This window comes from Callorhinchus milii, unplaced genomic scaffold, assembly GCF_018977255.1.
Source record: "Callorhinchus milii isolate IMCB2004 unplaced genomic scaffold, IMCB_Cmil_1.0 Scaffold8, whole genome shotgun sequence".
In the NCBI taxonomy this organism is placed as follows: domain Eukaryota; kingdom Metazoa; phylum Chordata; class Chondrichthyes; order Chimaeriformes; family Callorhinchidae; genus Callorhinchus; species Callorhinchus milii.
Window position 1 is genome coordinate 691,461 of NW_024704749.1, and position 21,047 is coordinate 712,507.

A 21,047-nucleotide genomic window follows, 5' to 3' on the forward strand; every position below is an offset into this window, starting at 1 on the left:
CTCCCCTCTCGACTCTCTACCCCCTCCTCGCTCCCTCCCTTCCCTCCCCCTGACCATTTCCCCCCTGCTCGGGTCATGACCCAACTGTGCAGCGCCTTGGGACGTCCTCCTGACGTGAAAGGCGCTTTATAAATGGAATCTTGTTGTTGTTGTTACAAAATATACAGTCAATTCTGTTTACAGTGTATCATGTGAAGCACTTTGCGACGTCTCGAAGGTGTGATAAGGCGCTATATCAAATGCAAGGATTATTATTAGAAAACTGGCATGGACTGATTGGACTAAACGGCCTATTTCTATGCCGTATCACTCTATGTAACTATTATACTCTGTAACATTTACACAGCGCCGTTTTCTCTTCGGAAGGACGTCTAAAAGTGCTCAACACTGCTGGCTGGGCATCTGAGCTGGGGTTGGGGGCCGAGTGAAGTGGGATGGTGAAAAGAATTAGGTCTTTGTGTGGCTTGAAAGAGAGGAGGGAGGGAACGGATGGGAGGGACTCCCAAGAATAGAGCTCCAGAGAAGGGGGTCAAAATGGTGATGGTGGGGCAGATGGGGTGGGTGGAAACTTGGTGTTTGCTCTGTAAAGAGAACAGCCGGGTCGGGAGGTCATGGGAGGGTGCTTGAAGGATATAGAGTAGTTTCTCACTGGGGAAAGGGAGTTTTCTGTGAGGAAACTGGACAACATGCCACTCAGTGTCTTGACTTCAGTCCCCCCCCTCCCCCGTGACGGTGAAAGGAGACTCCGATTGTCCTGACAATGAACAGTGTTGTACAGTGTTGCAGAGAAGCATGTGAACTGCTGAGTTTGTACTCTAAATCCAGAAAGCATAGGCGTTTGAAAGTCTTTTGAGCTGTGATATGGCTATCATTGGCTCACAGTCCAGGCTGAAATTCCAATCAAGTGCTGTGAAGCGGTGTCCTCCTGGCCAACAATCGCGGATAAATTGCCCCTTCACTTCTTAGCCATTTGTGAGACATTCAGCCTGATTGGAACCAGCTTGTAAGCTCTTTATTTTCATTTTATTAAGAAAACCGTGAAAAAGACTATTTTTAAACTGCCATACAGAATCTACATTTTACAACAGTTACCTGTGAAGCACGTTGAGACATCTTAATGTTATGAATGCTGAACCAAATTATCATAATACAGTATCCTGTATAATAATATGATATAATAATATATAATACAGTAATTCCTTTTGTATATTCAAGACCAAAGCCTTTTTTAAAAAAAGGCAAGACAGTGGACGCCATGTGTCTATCATGATGCTTTCATGTACCATAAAACCGAAAACTTGTGCAGTTTTCAGAAGGGGTCACAACATACCAACCCAAAGCAAGAACCCAGATTTATTTTATTCTCTCCTTAGCTAGGAGCACTATTTCTCGCCTGACATCACCGAGCCCAGCCCACTCAGATCACATCTTGGACCTTTTGTCTTATGACCTTATGTGGAGACCTGCAGCTCAGTGGTTAGAGCACTCGCTTTGCAAGAGAGACCTGAGTTCAATTCCAGGCAGGGAAACCTTGGGCAAGTTTCCTTACTCCACACATCTAATAATAATCCCTCCAAAACAATAATAAATTGGTCATTTTAAATCCATGACTGTTTGTGGGACACTGCTGTGCGCAATTGGCTGCCGCGTTCGCCCACAAATATACAGTCAATTCACTTTACGGTGTGTTCTGTGAAGCGCTTTGGGATGTCCTCCCGACGTAAAAAGCACTGTATCAAATGCAAGGATTATTATTATTAATTCATAATGGTCATTTCACGTACAATTTTCCCAGAGATGTTGATGTGTATACTCTATCTGAGTAAATGAGTAAAACCAAATGAGTAAAAATTGTTCCATTTTTCAAATTTGTAGCCTCAGTGCATACTTCAGCAAACTGTAATGTAATCATTTAAATATCCATATCCATATTTAAATGATAACAATTACAGTTTGCTGAAGTATGCACTGAGGCTACAAATTTGAAAAATGGAACAATTTTTCCCTTACGTATTTACTAGCAGTAAATAGTAACCTTGTTGTTAGTCAATTGGCGGATCGCTTTTCCGAGGGTGATAATCCCTTCAGAATAAATAAGTAAAAATAATAAAAACACGGTCACTCAATCCACGACTGTTTGTGGAACACTGCTGTGCGCAATTGGCTGCTGTGTTTCGCCCACAAAATATACAGTCAATTCACTTTACAGTATATTCTGTGAAGCGCTTTGAGACATCTCGGAAGACGTGATAAGGCGCTGTATCAAATATAAAGATTATTATATTATAAATCCCTCCACAATTTCTGTCAAACCTGCACAATGGCCAACCCAATTATGTTATTAACAAGTTTTCACCTGAAAGCAAATAATCAGCTTACAATAAAATAAAGTTGTCTGATTTACATCAAATACTGTGATGTTTTAAAACAAAAGTCACGCGTCCTGCTAAACTGATTATATTTGTTATCTGACATCCATCAGAAACCTGTACCACGGAATTAAAGCCGCAAAGAGGATTAAAATGCATCTTGCATTTTGATATAGCACCTTTCACATCAGGGAGGACATCTCAAAGCACTTCACAAGGTTTACTCTAAAAGTGCAGTGACTATTTTGTAGGCAATCTTTGGTAAGCATTAACTGGGCAGGAAAATTCGGAACTAACATTTAATTGATATGAATGAAAAAAAGGTGGTGCTGTATGGTCTTCATTTTTCAATCTCTGGACAGTGTATTGGTTAAGTATTCACATCCAAGATATTCATATTAGAGAAATAGTCACGGAAGTAAAGCCAATAATTTATTTTACTTCATGTGATTTCTATAATGTGTTTTATGTTTTAATTTTCTTCAGGCGCAGTAACAGCACTTGCAAATCTCCAGGACCTTCCTCGCCAACTGCACCCATGCTAAACCGTGAGATTAGCCGCTCGGAATCTCTGCGATCCATAACAAGCTGCTCTCACCGAATCTTCCGGCCTTGTGACCTGATCCACGGTGAAGTACTTGGCAAAGGATTCTTTGGTCAGGCTATCAAGGTTAGATTACAATGCAAATCTCAACTGGCAATAACAACAACAACTAACAATAAACCTTACATTTGATACAGTGCTTTTCACGTCTTCTAGACATCTTAAAGCGCTTCACAGGATATACTGTAAAGTGGATTAACTGTGTATTTTGTGGGCGAAACGCGGCAGCCAATTGCGCACAGCAGTGTCCAATAAACAGTCGTACATTGAGTGACCAAATTATTATTGATTTTTTCTTTGAGGGATTATTATCGCCGGAAAAGTGTTCCACCAATCGACTAACAACCTACTTATGCTAGGTAAACAGAGGCGTGTGGAGTAAGGAAACTTGCCCAACGTTTCGCCCTGCCGGGAATAGAACCCAAGTCTCTCGCTTGCTCTAACTGCTGAGCTACAGGACTTCACAATGCTAAAAGTACACTATCCAAATCAAAGTGAGAAGAGACTTAGAATTCCCACTATCTAACCAGAATATATGTTCATATACATGAATCTGCAGTGTTAAATCAACTACGGGCCATCACTGTTTAGCATTATCGTGCAATAATAACAATCCTTACATTTCAGCCCTTCACATTGGGAGGCCATCTCAGAGTACTTTAGGACATAAAATAGTACAGTTTACTTTTATATAGCACCTTTGACATCCCAATCTGCATTCACAGCTGGATGGGCACCTGATCTGGGGAGGGGAAAGCACAGTCAAAGAGGTACGCTTTAAAACGTTGAAAGATTTATTCTAAAGCATAGAAGGGAGAGAGCAAGGCCGGTCTCAAGACCTTTCTCTTCGACCATGCCTTCACCTCCCCTCTCGACTCTCTACCCCTTCCTCGCTCTCTCCCTTCCCTCCCCTCACCCTGACCATTTCCCCCCTGCTCGGGTCCTAACCCAATTGTCCAGCGCCTTGGGACGTCCTCCCGTCCTCATCTGTAAATGAAATCTTGTTGTTATTTTCTGTGAAGCTCTTTGAGATGTCGAGAAGACGTGAAAAGCGCTATATCAAATGCAAGGATTATTTTTTATTATGTCAATGTATAGACTAATATTCTAAACTGAAGCTTTGGGAGAATGTTTTAGGAAGTATTAATTGTGGAGTCCTGTAGCTCAGTGGTTAGAGCACTCGCTTTGCAAGTGGGAGACCTGAGTTCAATTCCAGGCAGAGGGCGAAACCTTGGGCAAGTTTCCTTACTCCACACAGAGCCTAATAATAATCCCTCCAAAACCAAAAACAATAATAAATTGGTCATTTTCGATCTACAACTGTTTGTGGGACATTGCTGTGCGCCATTGGCTGCCGCGTTCGCCCACAAATATACAGTCAATTCACTTTACAGTGTGTTCTGTGAAGCGCTTTAGGACGTCCTCCCGACGTGAAAAGCGCTATATCAAATGCAAGGATTATTATTATTATTATAGTGACACTAATGATTTATGTAGCTCCCTTCATATAGGGTAGTGTCTCAGAGCGCTGAAAATCAATACTCTTAAGTAACAATCTTCAGTGTCAGTAAATATCAGCATTGCTAACTTGGGAAAGGGTAACAGAAAGGAGTTTAGTGTTGTCACTTGGATTTCACAGAAGTCTGTAGAAATTTCAGCACATACAAATGACAGTTAGTCCATATCTGTGACATGCAAGCTCTCTTTTGGAGAAATCTGCTCTAATCCCATTTTTCTGCTGTTTAAATACTCTTTGTGTTTGTATATTTCAAATATGCATCAATTTCCTTTTTAAATGAAGTAGCATAATTGACTTGTGTCAATGGCCACTTTAATATATTCTCGTAAAGGTCCTCCCCCCCCCCCCCCCCGCTCCCCTCGAAGACCGATGCCTGACACATAGCCAGTGAGGAAACCCTGAGGCTGGGGCGGCAGCTGCTGGAAGGTGTTACCTGGAGTCTGAGTTTGGGACACGCGTTCGTACGTCCAGCGCCTGGAGCCCACCTTGATTGGCTGAGGCCAGCAGCTGCTGCTTAAGCTCCACAGCTCCAACTGGTGGAACCATCGCTCAATGGGAAGGGACGTGTGCCTGAGTTACGGACAGGAAGATGGTGGCAATGCTCTCACACGTTTCATGCTGAACTGTGTTGCCCACTGGAAAACTTGCAGGGAGTTCCTGGTACCTGCTAGTAAGGCTCAAACCCACACTTATCAGATGTCGAATGACCAACTAGTAACTATGGGCAGGAAAGTTGAGCGGGGTCTCCTTGGAGCTGAACTGGCTCCAGGGTGACATGCCTGGCAATCGAATGTCGGAATCGAGCCAGGCCTCTGTGGCGGTCTCGGTTGTCCAATTCCTGAGCTAGGCAGGTCCTCAGTGTTCTAGGGAACTCACTGCTGATGACAGCACAGCCCAGCCTGGCTCATCGGCAGAACTTGGAAGGGCCAACCAGACACTGGGGGAAGGGAGTCATCCCACTCAGCTTCTGTTAACCCTGCAAGCCAAAGCCTTAACGGGGAGGGTGGTCCTAGCTGGACAAACAGTGGGAAAGCTTGCCAGATAGCAATATCAATGGCAAACTACGCGGTTTTAGTTGGTTAGCCTCCAGCAACCCCAACACACACTCTGGAGTCCTCAAGCCTTGGCTCGTGCCAACCTGTGCCTAATATTTTCTGGAATTAGGTAAACGGGATACATCCCTCCAGGGAGAGAGTGAGCATTCCATTCCAACAATATATCTCTGGGATTTCCGTGTGTAGGTGGGATGCCTGGAATTCTCAGCTTCATTTGGATACTCTTAAGCATATGATGGGTTTCCGCATGTGTCAGACACCCTGCTGACCAAAAATAGATCATTAATATTAATAACTTTGTGTAAGAACAAATTCTTTCAACCTTCTAAAATGATGCTGATTGAACACAGAAAGAAAATCATGTGTTCACACAGTGACTGGCCTAAGATTCTTTGGTGAGATAAGGCCGGACTGAATGAAAATAATAATAATAATCCTTGCATTTGATATAGTGCCTTATCGGGTCAGACATCAAGTCCTGGATGAGAAGTTAAATCAGTTGAACGTCAACAAGGCCGAGGTTCTCCTGATTGGCTCCTGTCAGCGCCTCCTCACCTCAGGTGCTGACAGCATTGCTATCCATGGTTGCACACTCAGCGGGCTCGGCCTGCTTCACGTACCCCACCTTGCTCACCCCACTACAACAGCAACAACAACTTGGATGTATATAGTGCCCTCCACGCCGGACGGCGTCTCAGAGCGCTTTACAGTAACGAGCCAGGGGTAGGGGGAGGAGCCAGGGGGAGGGGGGGGAAGGTGACCAAAGGTGCGGTCGAAAAGAAAGGTCTTCAGCAGAGACCTGAAAATGGGAAGAGAGGGAGCGAGACGAAGGGAGTGAGGAAGCGAGTTCCAGAGCCTCTGGGTATAGTGGCTGAAGGCACGGCCACCGAGGGTGGAGCGGAGGACTCGGGGGACAAGTAGGAGGCCAGACCCGGAGGAACGAAGGCAACGGATACTGTTTTGAGGAGAGAGGAGGTCAGAGAGGTTGGGGTGTGCAGAAGAGTAGAGGGATTTGAATACAAGGGTGAGGATCTTGAAATGGATCCTCTCTGGGACAGGAGCCAGTGCAGTCTGGCCAGGACTGGGGGGATCGGGGAGCGGAGTTTGGTGCGGGTGAGAATTCGGGCGGCAGAGTTTTGAATGATTTGGATTTTATGGATGGTAGTGGAGGGAAGACCGGTGAGGAGGGCGTTAGAGTAGTCCATCCAAGAGGTGACAAAGGCATGGACCCGGGTTTCAGCGGCTTTTGGGGAGAGGTATTGGCAGAGACGGGCGATGCGTCGGAGGTGGTAGAAGGCAGTGCTGGTGAGGGACCGGGTGTGGGGGAGGAAGGATTAATTGGGGGTTGAACCTGACGCCTAGGTTGCGTATGGGTTTGGAGTGTTTTAGGGGGAGGTCGGGTAGGTGGAGGAGGTGAGAGCCGTGAGATTTTAGACGTTGACGAGAGCCAAAGAGTATTGCTTCCGTCTTGTCAACGTTCAGCTGAAGGAAATTTGCGCTCATCCAGCCTCTGAGATCTGACAGGCAGCTGACAGAACATCAGGGGACTGGGGTCTATTGGGACTATTGGCGGGCGGGCCTTCAGCCACTCTGCCCCCACCCTCTGGAACTCCATCCCATGGTCCCTCAAGACCCTCCTCTTTGACTGTACTTTTGATCTCCCTGCTTCCCCCCCCTCCGCCCTCCATCCTCCCCCACCCCAACCCCCAGCTCGCATCCGTAGCTCTACCTGCACCTTGGGACGTCCTCCCGACGTGAAAGACTTCATACAAATGTAATTTGTTGTCATTGATGCGTCTCAAAGAGCTTCACATGATTTACTGCAAAGTGGATTAACTGTATTTTGTGAGCGAAACGCGGCAGCATAAACAGCCATAAAGTGAGTGACCAATCTTATTTGGGAGATAGTTGGCCAGGACATCAGTAGAAACTCCTTTCTCTTTTCAAATAGTGTCGTGGAATCTTTATCATCCACCTGAAGGCACATCGGACTTTGGTTTAACATCTCATGCAAAGGACCAGATCTCTGACAATGCAACACTCCCCAATACTGCATTGGAGTTTGATCTTAGACTGTGTGATTACACGTCCCGATGTGGGCTTGAACCCCCAACCTTCTGACTCTGAGGCCAGAGTCAGCCTAGTGCCACTGCACTAGGCTGACAGAAGAAAAGTCACCATTGATCATTTTTAGGGAAAGCAGAACTCAGATATTTGGAGGAATGCAGAAAATTCTTGTCCTCACAGACAGAAACATCTGTCAAGAATCTTATTCCCAATCACCCTGGTGTAAGTATAAGTGTAAGGATATTGATTAAACCTTCAGTTGTTGTAGCCTCAACAACAATTAACCAATTGAAACACCATCAGCGCTCATTCTAAACAAATTGACACTCAGAGCAGCTATTTTTCTCTCCTTTTGTGCAGTTGCTAACTTGTACTGGGGTTCAATTGTGCCTGTTATTTGTACAAGAGTATGCAGTGGGTTGTGACAGGTTATTCAACTGCAGAAATCTAGTGTGATTCTGTCTCATATCCACACACTTGCATTTTCTAGCAAGGGTAACTAGATAGCAATGGGAATCGCAGACTGATTTTATTTTCCCTCTCACTATCCCGGGAACAATGAGGTTAATTGTAGTATCCAACAATCAACAAAAATGAGCTAACACAGCATAGACTGCAACCTAACCCAAGTGCTTAGAGCTGTGTGGCTTTTATCCATTGGACTATTAGGAAGCTTGAAGAATATTTATTTTAATACAAATATTGAACCCACAGTGTTAGGAGAGAATCTTCCTGTAGTTTTTAAAACACGTTTTTCAATGTTTCCATAATTTGGTTTTAAATAATCTCTTTTTTAAATTTAAATAGGTGACTCATAAAGCCTCAGGAGAAGTAATGGTGATGAAGGAACTAATACGGTGTGATGAGGAAACTCAAAGAACGTTTCTAAAAGAGGTGAGAGGAAAATACTAAACATGACTTTTAATGCAATTAAGTGGCTACATCAAATTATGATTTAATCACACATCTCAGGATAACTTCCACAAATTATGCACTTTCATTCCTTTTATGGCTGCTTTTTAACTAAACTATGTAACCCCCCCCCTTTTTAGGTGACCCCATTTCCTAAATGAAAGTTTTATCTCTAGTTTTGAATCAGGTTTGGGACAAGTACCCCATTTATGCTGCCTGGTCTAGGGTTTGTTTACTTCAAGAGTAGGCGCACTGTGGACCAGATCCGTCTTACACAAACTCTGCATGCTAAAGCCATCACCTTCTCATGCTAAAAATGTCCGCCTTCCTGGTGGTCAAGATGCAGTTGATGTCTGCTAAAACACTGGGCGCTATGGAAGCAATGCTGTAGCCATCGCTTTCCAAAGGCCGTGAGTTCTGCAGTGTCTGCACAGCACACAGGATGTGGCATCAGCTGTGCTCCCTGAAAATAGAGAACGTGCACACACAACATTATGTTAGTGGTGGCCTGATAACCCAGAAGGTGGCCATTTATATTTTTGTACTTTGTTTTAAAATGGAGGGGACTGAGTTTTTCCAGAACGCAAATTTAAAAAAAACAATGTAAGTCCCCCTTTAGGTGACCACATTTCCTATATGAAAGTTTTATTTCTGGTTTTGATTCAGGGTTGGAACAAGCACCCCATTATAATACTCCCTGGTTTAGTGATATTTTTGCTTATAGAGTAGGTGATCTGTGGACTTATATATGCTGACATCTTGTAATTCATAAAAAGTTTTCATGCTCATTTATTATTGCAGTCTGTCCTGTCTGGTGTCTGTCCTGAAATTACCCTTGAAAACTCTGAACCTATTCCCTTTTGTCCAGCTGCATTGGCATGTCTTGACAGTATTTTTCTGGGTTTACTGACTTAATCCCATTTAGCACCTCTGTAAGCACCTCTTCCTCACTTTGTAAGGCTGAGGAGCATGACATTATCTGCTTGTTACTCTAAACTCAGCCAGGCATCCTTTTTACTCTCACTCGTAACTGCCGAACTACACAGATGTGGCTTGACTGGCGCACTCTTCAGCTTGACCATGATTTTGGGGGATGTGAACTCTGATTTGGCAATATTGCCCGAGATCCTGTTTGTGTTGTTTACTGCTGCACACACTGTTTGGTCATAGTAACTGACAAGTTACTAACACCCTATCTCTGGATTTAAAAGTTGCATTTTGTTTGGTCAGCAAGGTGTGGACATATGCAGAAAGCCATGATTATCCAAGCTAGACAGAGTTCCACATATGCATGACAACTCAACATAGAAATTTCCCTGTGTCTGAAATGGAATGCGTACTCTCTCCCTCGAGGGATACACCTGCCTTACCTAATTCCGGAGAATATTAGGTGTAGGCTATCCAGAACCAAGGCTTATGGACTTTACAGTTTGCATCAGGATTTTGCTGGAGTTTAACCAATTAAAACCACATATCTTGCCATTGATAGCACTGCCTGGCAAGCTTTCCGCTCCTTATCCAGCTAGGACCACTCTACCTCTTAGGGCTTTGCCGTGCAGAGTTAACAGGAGTCACAAATCCACTGCTTGGTTCTGGACTTCACAATTAGGCCAAAGGAAAGTCCTCTGCTGCATGCCTGGGAGTTCTGAATATGAAGGAGAACCTACTGGACATACATTTTATATCCACAAAAGCTTAACTTTATTGGGACCTAGTTGCAGAGAGCCAAGTGTGGTCATAGTGCCCTTCCCTTAGTGTGGTCCTGCAGGATTCTAGCAAATAGGCGGTTCCAATAAGAGCTCAAAACAAATGTAAACCCTGAACCCAGTTATACAGTCTTGTTATTGGTACAACTAAGGCATGTGATTGTTAGGTTCAAAAGTACTGTTAATAGTGGAGTTAACCACTCTGTTCAAACTATCTTGTTCTGTTGGCTGGAATTTATATACCCATGAACAGAGGAAACAACAACTGGCAATCTGTTTAGTTGTGCATGTTTTCTGCACATGAGCTACAGTACTGTGCGGCATGGTATAATGAAAGAATGAGCTACCATAGCTTGAATATACACGGGTTAAACATGGTACAGAAACCTTGCCTTAATGTCATCAGCCAGGACAGTCCTTATGCATTTGTTAAGTCATATAAATCTGTTTTCTACATAACTTTACAAAGCTGTATATGATACGACTTCCGCAAGTTTCACATAACTCATATTTTGCAAATGTCATATTAAATGTATGGTACCAACTGATATGACTTATGTGAGATTTACTGTAGTGAATCTATTTCAGCATCTTGTAATATACATTTTTTTCCTTTACAATCTGCTTTGTGCTTTGCGAACCATTAGAATACAGTTGTTTTTCACCTTTTTATGTTGCCAATCTACAGGTGAAAGTGATGCGTGGTTTACACCATACAAATGTGTTGAGGTTTATTGGCGTTCTGTACAAGGATAAGAAACTGAATCTGATAACTGAATATATAGAAGGAGGAACACTAAAAGACTATATCCGAAACATGGTAAGTAAACTGAAAAAATAAGCAGTTGAGATAATTTGTCATACAGTATTGGGTCTTGCCTGCTGCTGTTATCTATAGAACTGCTTGAATTTAGAGGAAAATATCTTATAAAGTGGGGCCTCATTACAAATAAAGCAGTTTGTATTTATACAATACAAAATTACACTTGTAAAGCACCTTTCATGTAGAGAGGACAGTCAGGGATTTGGGCCCAAACTGGGAGGGGTGATTGGCATTAGGGAGAGTAGAGGGCAGGGAGGATAGTAGTATGGCCGAAGGCACGGATGAAGAGAGGGTCTTGAAGGAGGCAAGGGAGGGAGTGAGGCAAAGGGAATGTGGGCTGGAGTTCTAAAGGGTGGGGGCAGGGATGCTGAAAGCCCAGCTGCCAATGGTGGGTGCTGGGCGGTGGACTTGGAGCAGGCTGGAGCCCGCTGAGCAGAGGGAGTGGGCAGGTCAATATGGGGTTAGCAGATGACAGAGGTAGGAGGGGAAGGCCGTGGAGGGCCTTGAAAGCAAAGATGAGGATTTTGAACTCTATCCTCGGGCATGGGGAGCCAGTGGACCCAGGAGAAGGTGGGGGTGATGGGGTTACGGAGCCTGGTGCAGGAGAGGATACGAGCTGCAGAGTTCTGGATGATCTACAGCCTGTGGAGGGAAGAGTTGGCCAGGCTGATAAGCAGGGAGTTAGAGTAGTCAAGCCCAGATGTGATGAATATGTGGATGAGGGTTTCGGTGGCCTGAAGGGTGAGGCAGTGGTGATGTTGCATAGGTAGGGGATGGCAGAGCGGGTCAAGGCATGGATTACGGCTTCATATTGGAGATTTGATGCACGTTTCTGTAAAAAGAAGCTTGTTTGCTTATTGTTTTATCAAATCGAATTATGCACCAGTATTGCAGTATAAGAGGGAGATGTGTGTGTGCGCGCGTGCTAGTGAGAGAGCGCATTTTGATTTTTGCGCAGTTTTAAAATTCTGTCTTCTGTTCAAGGATCATTTTCCGTGGGAAGATCGTATCAGCTTCGCCCGAGGAATTGCATCAGGAATGGTGAGCAAATTCTAGTTGTTAAACTCTTTTGGTCAATTAAGCTCAGGATTACATTTTTTGTGGAGTGTTTGATCATGTATTGAGTCATGTCGATTCATTAACTCTCATATGGAACTGCGTTGTAGGGCATGATCGGCAGAATGGCTGCCTTCTGTGCTGACATATCTGTTTCTGTTGCAGACATATCTACACTCAATGTGTATCATCCACAGGGACCTCAACTCTCACAACTGCCTGGTCAAACTGGTACGTTTCATGATGTGTTTAGGTCATAAAATATGTACAGTATACAGTGAAAAATAGCAAGATTTCTATTTAAAAAGATAGCATTGTTTTATTTTTAGAATATATTTTTGTGTGGAGAATCACAGTGGTGCTACATTTTAGAATTGTAGGATATGTATTTTCTTTCATGCACGCAAATGTACACTAGTGAATCCTAATCCCAGTTAGGTTTAACTAATTTTACAGTTCTTTTATTGGATTAGCTATTTTTTCCAGTGAGTAGGTGAACTATGCAGACCAGAAATATACAGGGTTCAATGTCTGGTCTGTGCTGAGGTAATTCATGTACAATTGGCCTCAGCACCAAAGTTAGGGAAGATGATCTCTTAGTTTACGGGACATGCATTTATTATATTATTTATAATGCACATTAATTTAGCTGTTAATCGGCAAGAATCTAGCAGTGATTTCCCATCAAACGTTCCCTATAAACAGGACCACACAATCAGTCTATATTACATTGGAACTTGAATCCTGACGCGTTTTGATTCTGTAAGAATGCTGAAATCAGTGTTTTTTAAATTCCAAAATGGAGCAAGAATTTAAAAAAGTGGTGAAGGTGGGAACTCAACGTTGGGATGGCAAGACAGTTTTATAATCAGTTGAAAGTTAAAAGATTAATAATTCACTGTTGCATGATAGAAGATTTAATTCACAACCTGAAATTCAAGAGGCCCTAAGAGCACAATTCACGCACTGGGTACAATTCAGGTCCTAATGTAAATGTTATTAGCAACACTTAAGAAATTAATGTAATAGAAATAAATTTATTTTTGCTTCAGGACAAATCTGTGGTGGTTGCTGACTTTGGACTATCACGGCTGGTGGTTGAACACAAAAAGCCTCCCCAGGAAAAAACATTACCGAGGAAACGAATGTTGAAGAAGATTGATAGGAAAAAGCGCTATACAGTCGTAGGAAATCCATATTGGATGGCCCCAGAAATGATCAATGGTGAGAAAATAATAAACATACAGTAAATCTGAAGAAAAGCTATAAAGAAATTCCCTTCCTTGTGAAGTCTGAAATTGTTGTTAGCTATACAATAGAATTTAGATTTGTATTGCACCATATCAAAGCGCTTCACACCCAAGGTGGGGGGTGGGAACAGAGAGGGTGTGAGGAGGAAAGATGACGGAAAGCACAGTCAAGAGATACATCATGAAATGGGCTTTGAATGGAGGTAGGGAGTGAGTGAGTTGGAGGGATTCCGGGATAGAGTTCCAGAGAGTGAGGACGGAATGGTGCCATTGGTGTGGTGGCAGTTGGGCCAGGGGACATGAAGCAAGCCAGTGTTCGCTGAGCGAAGGGAGCGACTGGGTTAGTAGCATTGTAGATCACAGAAGTAGGGTATCGTGAGCCTATGGAGGCATTTGAAGGTGAGGACGAGGATTTCGAATTTGATCAAAATTGGGATCAGTGGAGCCAAGAGAGGAGACAGGGTGATAGCTTTCCAGAGCTGGTGCAGGAGAGGATAAGGGCTACGTAGTTCTGGATAGTTTGCATCTTGTGTGAGGCAGATCTGGGGAGTCCGGCAAGCAGAGCATTAGCATAGTCAAGCCTGGATGTGATGAAAGCATGAATAAGGGTCTTGGCACTCAGGCGGGCATGGGGAATGGGGAGATCATGGGTAATGGAGGAGGCGAGCAGTGTTATAGAGCTGAGCCAGTAAGAGCCCAATGTAGGGTTTGACAGGCAATTGGTGATACACCTATTCTGCAAAGTGGAATAAATATCCATGCAGGTTAATGCTATAAGAAGGTACTGACTGACAGGAGCCAAGCAGAATCATAGAATTGTAATAATCATAATACTTGCATTTGATATAGCGCTTTTCACGTCTTCTAGACGTCCCAAAGCGCTTCACAGAATATACTGTAAAGTGAGTTGACTGTATATTTGTGGGCGAACGCGGCAGCCAATTGCGCACAGCAATGTCCCAGTCATGGATTGAAAATGACCAATTTATTATTGTTTTGTTTTTTGGAGGGATTATTATTAGGCTCTGTGTGGAGTAAGGAAACTTGCCCAAGGTTTCGCCCTCTGCCTGGAATTGAACTCAGGTCTCTCTTGCAAAGTGAGTGCTCAAACCACTGAGCTACAGGACTCCACGTACAGCACAAAAAGAGGCCATTCGGCCCATCGAGTCTGTGCGGCTCTTTGAATAGAGCAATTAATGTCAATCCCACTCCCCGGCCCTTTCCCCATAACCTGCAAACCCGTCCTCCTCAAATACCCGTCCACCGCGTTTTTAAAAGTAGTTATCGAATTGGCCTCGACCGCCCTTTCAGGCAGTGTTCCAGATTCGAACAACTCGCTTCGTGAAACAATATCTTCTCACCTCTCCCCTCGGCTTCTTTTAGAGACTATTTTGAATCTGTGACCTCGAGTCACCGACACTCCCACCAGTGGGAACAGTTTTTCCCTTTCTAACCAACAATTCCCCTCATGATTTTGAAGACCTCTATCAGGTCCTCGTAACCTTCTCTGCTCCAATGAGAATAATCCTAACCTCTCGCCTTTCCTCATCATCACAGTCCCTCATTCCTGGTACCATCCTCGTAAATCTCCTCTGCGCCCTTTCCAATGCCTTAACATCCTTCCTATAGTGCGGTGCCCAGAACTGGGCGCAGTATTCTAACTGAGGCCTAACCAGTGTTTATATGGGTTAATCATCACCTCCTGACTCTTGTACTCTGTGCCCCTGTTTATAAAGCCTATAACAGCCTCAGTCTTGCAAAACTTGATGTGTTGTTTAAAAGAAAATCATTTGTTGTAGTGATGTTTTTGATAAATCATTTTGTGATATAGTTAAATATTGGGCAGAAGTTTCTCTGCTGATCCATGATAATTTATGACCCATCTATCTGCTCGTATCACCTTTTTAATCATTCCTGAGCAGCTGGAGGGAACATAGTTGCCTGTTGTTACCTTGCAAAGGGAATCCCCATGTTTTTCCATGCCCAGAGTGAATAGGCTTTTACACCCTGTCAGATTGCAGTAACTGAATAGCATAGGAGGGGAATAAAAATAAATACAAACATTGCAAGGTTAATTGGCAATGTCTTTTATCACATGGTTTGTCATTTCTCCTTGACAAACCATGTGATAAAATGGTTGACCATGTGATAAAAACACTTTTGTATCGTCAGACTGTGTGAGTAAAGTTCTGCCCTGAGAGTTTCAAAATGTCAATCTTTGTGTCTGTTCAAACTGATCCCTGAGGATATGAATATTTTTGGTATTTCTGGTAAATGCTCTGTAGTGTTTGGTGTGGTATTTCTGCAGATTATTTTGGTGGGTGGCCAATTTACATTTGTGCTTTTTTTTTATTTTCCAGGTAAAAGCTATGACGAAAAAGTGGACATTTTCTCCTTTGGGATTGTTCTGTGTGAGGTAATGGCGTGCTTTGCAAAATCTGAGATGTGTGTAATATTTACTCCTTTGTTTATAATTTCAGTACAACAATTCTTTCAACAATTGCCCATTTTTTAATGTGCATTATATATTGTGCTGTTTGGATGGTTGTCTGTCTACAGGTATAGTAATACAATGGAAGCCACTTAAACCGGACACCTCGGGGCCAGCTGTTCTGTCCGGCTTAAGCAGTGACCAGTGTTAACCGAAGCTCTCTTCCCGCCCAGCAGAGGAGTGGCGACTCCGCCTCCCTCCAGTTGTTGTCCTCAGGGACCAATTAGTGGTGGCCAATCACCAATGATTGACAGCACGGAGCCGCTTGTGAATGGAGGGCGTATCACCCATTCACGAGCGGCTCCAGCTGTCAGTCAATTGCGCTTTGACTCCTCCCGTTCCCTCGTTTCTTCCCCATTCCTCCGCCCCCCTCCCCCCCACACTGATTGACAGCCCAAAGCCGCTTGTGAATTGCTGGAGTCCGCTGTGAGAGAGAGAGAGAGAGGCAGTGAGAGAGAGAATGAGTGAGAATTTGTAGATGTTAGGTTTCTGGAAGGGAAACAAAAATATTGGTTGTGCGGCTCGCAGGTGTTTCTCAAGAATGGCATCCAGCCCACCGCAGCCAAAAGTTGGACCCCCCTGATTATAGGGCATTAGCTACTCACTTGTTCAGTGAACATGGGTATTGTTATAGGTTGGGATTTTATGATCTAACTACTGTGTTTTAACAGGACTCTACTGCATTTACAATGTTATCAAAACCATTTGGATTTCCTGTTAGCATGCAGCATCATTAATAATGAATGCAGACCTACTGAGATAAATTTCCCAAAGCACATTAATTTAGCTCCTTGTCCTGTTTTGTTTTCTTTCTGTGGTCAGCAGTCTGACGCTGAAAGTCATCTTTAACATCTTTATAATTTACCTCCTTCTGTAAACAACCTGATGACTGTCAGACTGGGTTCTTACAGTCTCGATAAACACTGGACAGCTCCCAGCTTTTCTGCTTGAAGCCGGGACAAACCACCCAAGTAAGAATGTTATCAAAGAGCAGAATTTTAATCCATGCTCTGCCTGCTTCATATGATCCATTACTTTGTTTTGCTTACCCCCCACCCAACTGTTTACTCATTACTGCATCTTCACAAAAAGCTTTCCAAAAGTGCACCCTCGCATCCCAAAACAAACCAATCATCGTCTACCCATGATTACAATGCATTGTTTTAGGGCTTGGAGACATTCTGCCTTACATTGACTGCATTTAACACCTGATTCATTGAACACACACGTTTTAACTTGTTTTGTATCTTGCCATTGCTAACGTTTGCTTGACTTAGTCGATATCTGTACCAATCTTGAAGCAAGATTACAGTTAGCCCTACAGTTTTATTGTCCTGTCTCTGTGTCTTTCAATTTTGCCTTTAGATATTGTTGTCTGTCATAGTCTTGTCAAATGACCTGGGACGCTACCCTGCATGAGGGGTGCTATATAAATGCAAGTTGTTGTTGTAGTAACCAGTGTTTTGCATCCCTTGCTGAAGCAGAGCCAAGTACAATCTTCCATGTAATTGAAATCAACTGGTGCTTTGTAAATACACTCCCAGTGCAACAATTTGCTGTCCTGACCAAATAAAGTTACCTCAGCTCCATAATCTTCCTTCGCATTCACACACCACACTAAAACACACAATTTTGTGGCCACAGTATAATCAAGAGTTATGAAAATGTCTCATCTAGCAATATGTCTTACCGCAGCAAAATCTCTTTCAAATATCAACTGTTTTGAACATCTTTATTTCACCTTGTCAATAAGTTGAAAATGATTTGGACTAACTGAAACGTATGATGTGCATCTGAGCTAGATATATCAGGAAAGTCTGGGCTCAGTGATTTGGTTTCAATGCTGGCTACATCTGTCTGTGGCCTGAGCAGTAAAAATTAATTTAGGTTCCCAATCCTAATTGCTATCCAGAGACCCTGCTGATAAATGTTCATGTGAATGATAAATGTTCATCTGTCAGACATCAAGTCCTGGATGAGAACTCTAACTTTCTACTGTTGAATGTCAACAAGACCGAGGCTCTCCTGCTTGGCTCCCGTCAGCATTTCCACACCTAGGAAGGCTTTGGGTCAGCATCTTTTAACTTATTTAACTGCTTGGTGTCCACTATCATATTTATCCAATGCTTTTATATGTACTTTTACGCATGATATAAATGCAAGATGTTGTTGCTGCGATGTCCTGATATACAAAAAAACTTTTGGTATGGACAAACTTGAGCATGAATTTTCTGTGAATTGTCCTTTTTTTCCCCTTGCAGTAAGTGGGAACATGTTGTTTGTTTACTTTCACTGTCTTCCAAACTGGTTTTGTAAGGAAAAATAGTTTAACTCCTCCAATTGCAGATCATTGGACAAGTTTATGCTGATCCAGATTTCCTGCCAAGATCAATGGACTTTGGGTTAAACGTCGATGCATTTTTCGAAAAATTTGTTCCTAAAGACTGTCCACCGGCCTTCTTCCCATTGACTGTGGCTTGTTGTGATCTGGATCCAGAAAAAAGGTAGGATTAAGAATGGCAAAATTGGGGCTTGTGAACCATGTTTTTTTTGTTAATAAGGTTTTTTAAGGTTTCACCTCCCCCTGGGGTTTAGTATAACAGGAGCAGCAGCTCCCAGTGTGGTGATTTGTTTCTGTAGCTATTCTTCAGGCATAACCTGAGATGGTGAGATTTGATGATCTGTTGTCAGCCCAGTTGAGAACTGCTTAATGTCTTCATTGTGGGGACAGCTCAAAACTTGTCATCATATTCTGACAATGTACAATACAATAACAAATTACATTTGCTCGGTGTCTTTCACGTCGGGAGGACTCCCAAGGTGCTGGACAGTCAGGGATTTCGACTCAAGATGGGGATTGTGATCAAGAGGGGTAGAGGGCAGGGAGGGTAGGGGTAGGAGGGTGGCCGAAGGTACGGTCGAAGAGGAGGGTCTTGAAGGAGGCAAGGGAGGGAGTGAGCTGAAGGGAATGTGAGATGGAGTTCTAAAGGGGGAGGGCAGAGAGGCTGAAGGCCCGACCGCCAATGATGGGGCAGGCCAGGTGGGGCATGTGGAGTATGCTGAGCGGAGGGAGCGGACAGGTTGATACAAACTTGCTTAACCTGTCAGCAGCAAATTTAAGCCAATTACTTGTAATTATTACAAAGCCTAAAGTGATTTTAATTTGTTTTTTCGTAGACCCCCATTTTCCAAATTGGAGGATTGGTTTGAGGCACTAACATTGTACTTGGAACTGAAGATTCCTCTCCCTGCGGAATTGGAGGAGCTCGACAGCCAGCTTCACAAAAGACGTGAACACAAAAGAACCAACAGTGATCTTGGGATTGAAAGCTAGTCTGTAGAGCAATGCTACCTTCCTAAAGGGGAATGTGTATAGGTCACGTTTGAATTGTTTTAAGCTGAAGCAGCCTGTCAGAAACAAGAAAGCAATCCATCTATTTGCTTAATGTTTCTTGGATTTGCTGGGTGGATGGGGTTCACGAATAGACAATGATGGACCCATAGCCTGGTGGTGGACTCTTAAAATCAGTAGATTTCTTCTAGTTTCTACTGTTGTGTTTACAGGAGCGGGGCTCTTGAATTTAACCTGGACTTTTGCCAAGAAAGAAAAAGAAAGAAGGTGGTTTCTTTGTCTACAACATTACATGAGGAGGTTTCACTGGAACAAAACCAAATGTAAGTGGGAGATGTATCCATTGCAACCGAGTCAAGATATCTTATTGTTCTGCTACATTTTTCAAAACGAGCATCAATGAACTCGATTAATCCCACGACCCTTTTATGGAAAAAGGTAACCCTCTGTTTTGGCACCTTAATGTTTATGAAGTGTTTGGGGAACAGGAAAAGGAGAGATGTCAGAATTCCTTGTGGAAGTATGTCATTTTCAATCACTAATTATATTCACAGGAAATTAAATCCTTAAGAATAAAATGACTGCACATGGACTCTTAAGCATTAAATGAAATGCAGTTTGTGGGAAGGCAACCCTTTCTGTATAACAAATTGTGAATATCAAGAACCACTACAAAACATTCCCAAGAAAAACAGTTGAATAAAAACCAAACATGTAATTCGTGTTGGTCTCCTACTTATTAAATAAAAATGGCAATAGTTGTGAACTGGAAAATATTATTAAAAAAGAATGAATAAAATCCTGAATGGACTCGATTAATTTTATTTATAAATATCATTGAACAGTTCCTGAATAAGATGGGACACAGAACTCTCAATTGATGGTTTGCATGAAAATTAAGTCACATTCTTGGATGAACACGGTTTCATGATGATTTTTTTTAAACAGATTTCACCCATTGATGAAAGTGGAAAAAAAACTTGATATTTCCATCTTAGAGTCCTAAGTGGTTAGAGCACTTACCTCGCAAGCGAGAGGATCTGGGTTTAATTCCTGGGCAAGCAAACCATTGGGCAAGTTTCCTTACTCCACACGTTTCTGTTTACCTAGGTGTTAGTTGATTGACAGATCGCTTTTCCCAGGATAATATCCCTTAAAAAAATAATTTTGTCACTCAATCCACGAATGTTTGTGGGACAGACACTGCTGTACTGCTGCCGATAATTGTTTTTTCCCCACAAAATCTAGTCAATTCACTTTACAGTATATTCTGTAAAGCATATTGAGATGTCTCAAATTATTATTATTATTATTTTATTGCCTTCTGCGATGTGTGCACATCAAAGTCCTGACAATTGATGTGCAATTGTGAACTCACAGCCCCCTGAACCCTGATGACCTCAGTGTGCTGTTGTCTGTATGAAATGCACTTCAGTCGGTCAGTCAAGTTATGTTGCTTTACAATCAGCGAGCTTTGTGTTAACTTCAGAGAACTCTAGTCACACGTTCTGAGGCTAAGCAGCAATTATACAAACCACAAACATCCTGCCCTTGAACACTCTGTCCCAAACAGCAGATCTCAATCTATCGCATCCACTGTTAAGAGTTGATAAAGCTCAGCTCTGAACCCCCAGTCACCGGTGGGGAAGATAACCTGTAATTGTGGGGAGGTTTAACTGTCTAAAGTCAATTTCCACTGAGAAGAGCAAATTCTCTTATATAATATAATAATCTTTAATAATCGTTGCATTTGATATAGCGACTTTGAGACGTCTCAAGGGAATGCAAGAATTATATACTGTAAAGTGAATTGATTGCATATTTTTGTAGGGGAAACGTGGCA

At 42.9% G+C, this 21,047-nt stretch overlaps 1 protein-coding gene across 2 annotated transcripts in view; it reads left to right on the plus strand.

The window, feature by feature from the left end:
* The window catches only part of limk2 (LIM domain kinase 2), a 31,749-nt gene extending 11,892 nt beyond the window's left edge, over positions 1 to 19,857 (plus strand). The window contains exons 8-16 of one of the 2 annotated variants that reach the window (XR_006085276.1): positions 2,856 to 3,039; positions 8,422 to 8,508; positions 10,921 to 11,052; positions 12,040 to 12,096; positions 12,277 to 12,342; positions 13,164 to 13,335; positions 15,722 to 15,777; positions 16,749 to 16,823; positions 18,199 to 18,255. Coding sequence is in view for 1 of the 2 variants with exons in the window: in XM_042337769.1 (XP_042193703.1) it covers positions 2,856 to 3,039; positions 8,422 to 8,508; positions 10,921 to 11,052; positions 12,040 to 12,096; positions 12,277 to 12,342; positions 13,164 to 13,335; positions 15,722 to 15,777; positions 18,199 to 18,356; positions 19,030 to 19,186 (1,069 nt within the window). In the remaining variant the exon portion in view is untranslated. Of the gene's footprint in view, positions 1 to 2,855; positions 3,040 to 8,421; positions 8,509 to 10,920; positions 11,053 to 12,039; positions 12,097 to 12,276; positions 12,343 to 13,163; positions 13,336 to 15,721; positions 15,778 to 16,748; positions 16,824 to 18,198; positions 18,357 to 19,029 lie in introns of those variants that run through there. The other variant, XM_042337769.1, reaches the window with a different exon arrangement.
* The last annotated feature ends 1,190 nt before the right edge of the window (positions 19,858 to 21,047 follow it).